This window comes from Penaeus japonicus, unplaced genomic scaffold (assembly GCF_977035675.1).
Source record: "Penaeus japonicus unplaced genomic scaffold, GWHDUDI00000001_assembly GWHDUDI00000027, whole genome shotgun sequence".
Lineage (NCBI taxonomy): Eukaryota > Metazoa > Arthropoda > Malacostraca > Decapoda > Penaeidae > Penaeus > Penaeus japonicus.
Genome location: NW_028234429.1, coordinates 19,375,092 through 19,380,091, shown reverse-complemented (window position 1 = coordinate 19,380,091; position 5,000 = coordinate 19,375,092). Strand labels below are relative to the sequence as shown.

The 5,000-nt window shown below is 43.8% G+C and overlaps 1 protein-coding gene across 1 annotated transcript in view; it reads left to right on the top strand.

Annotated features, from left to right (window-relative positions):
- Window positions 1–5,000, top strand: part of LOC122256911 (insulin-like growth factor 1 receptor) — an 88,468-nt gene that overhangs the window by 44,317 nt on the left and 39,151 nt on the right. Inside the window, exons 3-4 of the mRNA XM_086553028.1 lie at window positions 1,653–1,708; window positions 4,210–4,348. Coding sequence (XP_086409154.1) covers window positions 1,653–1,708; window positions 4,210–4,348 — 195 coding nt within the window. The remainder of the gene's footprint in view (window positions 1–1,652; window positions 1,709–4,209; window positions 4,349–5,000) is intronic.

The window sequence follows — 5,000 nt, the reverse complement described above, 5'->3', positions numbered from 1 at the left end:
GCCTTTCCTTTTTTGTTTTTCTTTTTCTTTGCCTGTTTTTTGTTTATTTATTTTTTTGCTCGTCTCTACCCACTTTCTTTATTCTTTTTCTTTACCCAGTTTTTCTGATTTTTAGTGACTATTTTCGTTCATTTATCATTTTTTCGTTTTATTATCATTTTTTCGTTTTATTTACATTATTTTCGTTAAATTTACTTTTTTCGTTTTATTTACCTATTTCTTCTTGTCCTTTTTTTCTTCCTCTCTCCGTTTGTTTGTTTTTCTTCTCCTTAACCTGTTCTTCTTTTCTTTTCAAATTCATCTTCGTTTTACTTTCTGCTTTTTCTTCGTGCTTTTTTTCTTATTGTTTTCTTCCGCTATTCATGCTTCTTCTTCTTCCTTCTTATTCTCCTCCTCCTCCTCTTCCTCCTCCTCCTTCTCCTTCTCTTTCTTCTCTTCTCTTCCTTCTCTTCCTCTTCCTCCTCCTCCTTCTCCTCCTCTTCCTCTTCCTATTCCTCCTCCCCCTCCTCCTCCTCCTCTTCCATTCTCTCACCCATTCTCCCTCATTCTCCACCTCCTCCACCCCCTCCTCCTTCCCTCCACCTCATCACCCCCATCCTCCTCCACCCCCTCCTCCTTCCCTCCACCTCATCACCCCCATCCTCCTCCACCCCCTCCTCCTTCCCTCCACCTTATCACCCCCATCCTCCTCCACCCCCTCCTCCTTCCCTCCACCTCCTCACCCCCCTCTCCTCCACCTCCTCCACCCCCGCCATCCTCCACCCCCGCCATCCCCCACCCCCAACCCCACCCCCTCCACCCCCACCCCCTCCATCCTCCATCCTTCACCCCCTCCATCCTCCATCCTTCACCCCCTCCATCCCCCTCCACCCCCCTCCATCCCCCATTCTTTCCCCTCGAGTCGCTATGTATTCCGATATGCACAGGTATTCCCCGTCTGTAATTATCGGCCTCGGGGTCACACGATACTTGATATTCCTCTTCGTGTTTTCGTCTGAGATCTTTTTACCGTTCTTACGAGGATTTTTTTATATTATTGTTTTTTGTATGTTTTTTGGTTTGGTTTGGTTTCTTTTTGTTTTTGTGTTCTTCCATTATTTTTTTATTTTTTTATTTTTTTTGCTTATAATGGTTTGTTTTGTTCTTTTCTTTTTCTTCTTTTCATTTTGTTTTCTTTTCTTTTTTTATCTTCTTTTTTTTGTTATTGTCTTTTTCTTCTTCTCTCTCCTATGTCTTTTTTTCTTCTTTTTCTTCTTTTTCTTCTAATTCTTCTTTCTTCTTGTTGTTCTTAATCTATTTTTTTCTTCTTCATCCTCCTCTTCCTGTATTTCTTTTTATTTGATACGAAAGAAAGGAAGGGTATTAATCGCGAAAAAAGATAGTGATTGTGATAATTAAAAAAAAATATACGATAGTGATTGTAATAACAAAATATAGATACAATAATAATAATTATCATTAATAATACCAATAAAACGACGATAAAGAAAACAAACATTAACGGTAACGATTGTAACAAAAAACGATAATATTAATTGAAAAAAAAAACATAGTAACAACAAAACGATGAAATATGATAAATGTTCCTGAGAAAGATAATAATAATTTTGTTTCAGTAATTTGATAATATTGATAAAAAAATATTGTTTCAGCTCGATGCTCAGGCCCCGGCCGATGCGAGGAAACCTGTCCGCCAGAATATTACAAGGTAAGAAAATCACTTTCTTTATTTTTATTTTTATTTATTTTTTTATTTTTTATTATTATTTTTTTTTTTTTACTTTTTTTTTTTTTTTTTGACGTCTAATTTCCAAATTTAGTCGGTTCTTTATATATGTTTGTTTTGTTTCTTCTGTTCTTTTTTGTTCTCTTCTTTATCAATTTTCTCCTTTTCGTTCTTTCTTTTTTTCTTTTTCTTTTTTTTCGTTGTCTTCTCCGTTTTCAGGGTGTCCCTGTTATTGCTGTGGTCTATATGTGTCTCATTTTATGTATTTATGTTTTTTTTTTTCGGATATTTTTTTTTTGTGTGTGTGTGTGGGGGGGGGGTTCTGTTGTTTTTCGACATGTTCTTGATTTGTTTTCGCGTTTTTCGTTCGTATTGAAGCCACTTGTTGTGCTTTGGCTGTTATTTGCTGCTGCTGCTCTTTCTCTATCTGTCTATCTATCTGTATCTCTCTCTCTATCTATATCTCTATCTCTTCCTCTCTTCCTCTCTTCCTCTCTTCCTCTCTTCCTCTCTTCCTCTCTTCCTCTCTTCCTCTCTCCCTCCCTCCCTCCCTCCCACCCTCCCGAGTAACAGCACTTTCCCTCCCTTTCCCTCCCGAGTAACAGCACTTTTCCTTCCTTTCCCTCCCGAGTAACAGCACTTTCCCTCCCTCTCCCTCCCGAGTAACAGCACTTTCCCTCCCTCTCCCTCCCGAGTAACAGCACTTTCCCTCCCTCTCCCTCCCGAGTAACAGCACTTTCCCTCCCTCTCCCTCCCGAGTAACAGCACTTTCCCTCCCTCTCCCTCCCGAGTAACAGCACTTTCCCTCCCTCTCCCTCCCGAGTAACAGCACTTTCCCTCCCTCTCCCTCCCGAGTAACAGCACTTTCCCTCCCTCTCCCTCCCGAGTAACAGCACTTTCCCTCCCCCTCCCTCCCGAGCCCCCCCCCCCCGAGTAACAGCACTTTCCCTCCCTCTCCCTCCCGAGTAACAGCACTTTCCTCCCTCCCCCCATACAGCACTTTCCCTCCCTCTCCCTCCCGAGTAACAGCACTTTCCCTCCCTCTCCCTCCCGAGTAACAGCACTTTCCCTCCCTCTCCCTCCCGAGTAACAGCACTTTCCCTCCCTCTCCCTCCCGAGTAACAGCACTTTCCCTCCCTCTCCCTCCCGAGTAACAGCACTTTCCCTCCCGAGTAACAGCACTTTCCCTCCCTCTCCCTCCCGAGTAACAGCACTTTCCCTCCCTCTCCCTCCCGAGTAACAGCACTTTCCCTCCCTCTCCCTCCCGAGTAACAGCACTTTCCCTCCCTCTCCCTCCCGAGTAACAGCACTTTCCCTCCCTCTCCCTCCCGAGTAACAGCACTTTTCCTCCCTCTCCCTCCCGAGTAACAGCACTTTCCCTCCCTCTCCCTCCCGAGTAACAGCACTTTCCCTCCCTCTCCCTCCCGAGTAACATCACTTTCCCTCCCTCTCCCTCCCGAGTAACAGCACTTTCCCTCCCTCTCCCTCCCGAGTAACAGCACTTTTCCTCCCTCTCCCTCCCGAGTAACAGCACTTTTCCTCCCTCTCCCTCCCGAGTAACAGCACTTTCCCTCCCTCTCCCTCCCGAGTAACATCACTTTCCCTCCCTCTCCCTCCCGAGTAACAGCACTTTCCCTCCCTCTCCCTCCCGAGTAACAGCACTTTCCCTCCCTCTCCCTCCCGAGTAACAGCACTTTCCCTCCCGAGTAACAGCACTTTCCCTCCCTCTCCCTCCCGAGTAACAGCACTTTCCCTCCCTCTCCCTCCCGAGTAACAGCACTTTCCCTCCCTCTCCCTCCCGAGTAACAGCACTTTCCCTCCCTCTCCCTCCCGAGTAACAGCACTTTCCCTCCCTTTCCCTCCCGAGTAACAGCACTTTCCCTCCCTTTCCCTCCCGAGTAACAGCACTTTCCCTCCCTCTCCCTCCCGAGTAACAGCACTTTCCCTTCCTCTCCCTCCCGAGTAACAGCACTTTCCCTCCCTCTCCCTCCCGAGTAACAGCACTTTCCCTCCCTTTCCCTCCCGAGTAACAGCACTTTCCCTCCCTCTCCCTCCCGAGTAACAGCACTTTCCCTCCCTCTCCCTCCCGAGTAACAGCACTTTCCCTCCCTCTCCCTCCCGAGTAACAGCACTTTCCCTTCCTTTCCCTCCCGAGTAACAGCACTTTCCCTTCCTTTCCCTCCCGAGTAACAGCACTTTCCCTTCCTTTCCCTCCCGAGTAACATCACTTTCCCTCCCTTTCCCTCCCGAGTAACAGCACTTTTCCTCCCTTCTCCCTCCCGAGTAACAGCACTTTTCCTCCCTTCTCCCTCCCGAGTAACAGCACTTTCCCTCCCTCTCCCTCCCGAGTAACAGCACTTTCCCTTCCTTTCCCTCCCGAGTAACAGCACTTTCCCTCCCTCTCCCTCCCGAGTAACAGCACTTTCCCTTCCTTTCCCTCCCGAGTAACAGCACTTTCCCTTCCTTTCCCTCCCGAGTAACAGCACGAGGAAAAGGGCTGCCTGACGAAGGAGGAATGTCTCGACCTGCAGAACCTGCTCTACCACACGCCCGAAGGAAGTTATTGCGTCATCACGTGTCCGAAACATTATGAGTTCGAGGGGAACACGTGCCGGAAGTCAGGTGAATGTTGTTTTATTTCTGTGATGATTATTGTTTTTATTGTTATTCATTGGATTTTTTATTATTATTATATAATGGATGGTTGTTATTTATTATTGTTGTTATCTTTTTGTTTATTTTTTTATTTAATTATTTGTGATTTTTATTAAGCCTTTTCGAATTTTTTGTCTCGTGTTTGTTTTTTGTTTTTGTTTTTGTTTTGTTTTTGTTTGTTGCTGTTGTACCGATTGTTTCATCACGATTAAGTATTGTTAATGATATTATTTTGATGGTAATGGGAATGAGACTTGTTTGCTATTTTTCTTATATTTATTATGATTATTATGATTATTGTCAGTATTATTATTCGTCATTATCATATTATCATTATCATTGTTGTAATTATCACCATCATTATCATTATTACTGTAATTTTACTATTTGTTTTTATTATTGTTGTTGTTGTTATGATTATCATCATAATTGCAATTGTTGTTGCTTTTATTATGTGCATTATTTCTCTTCGTTTTTCAGCATTTTATCTTTTGTATTACGTATGCATGAGTATTTTTTTCTTTTCTTTTCTCTTTTACTTCTTATTTTTGTTTTTGTAACAGATATATAAATTGATGCATTATAACCATCCTCTTCCTCTTTTTCTATTTTCGTTTAT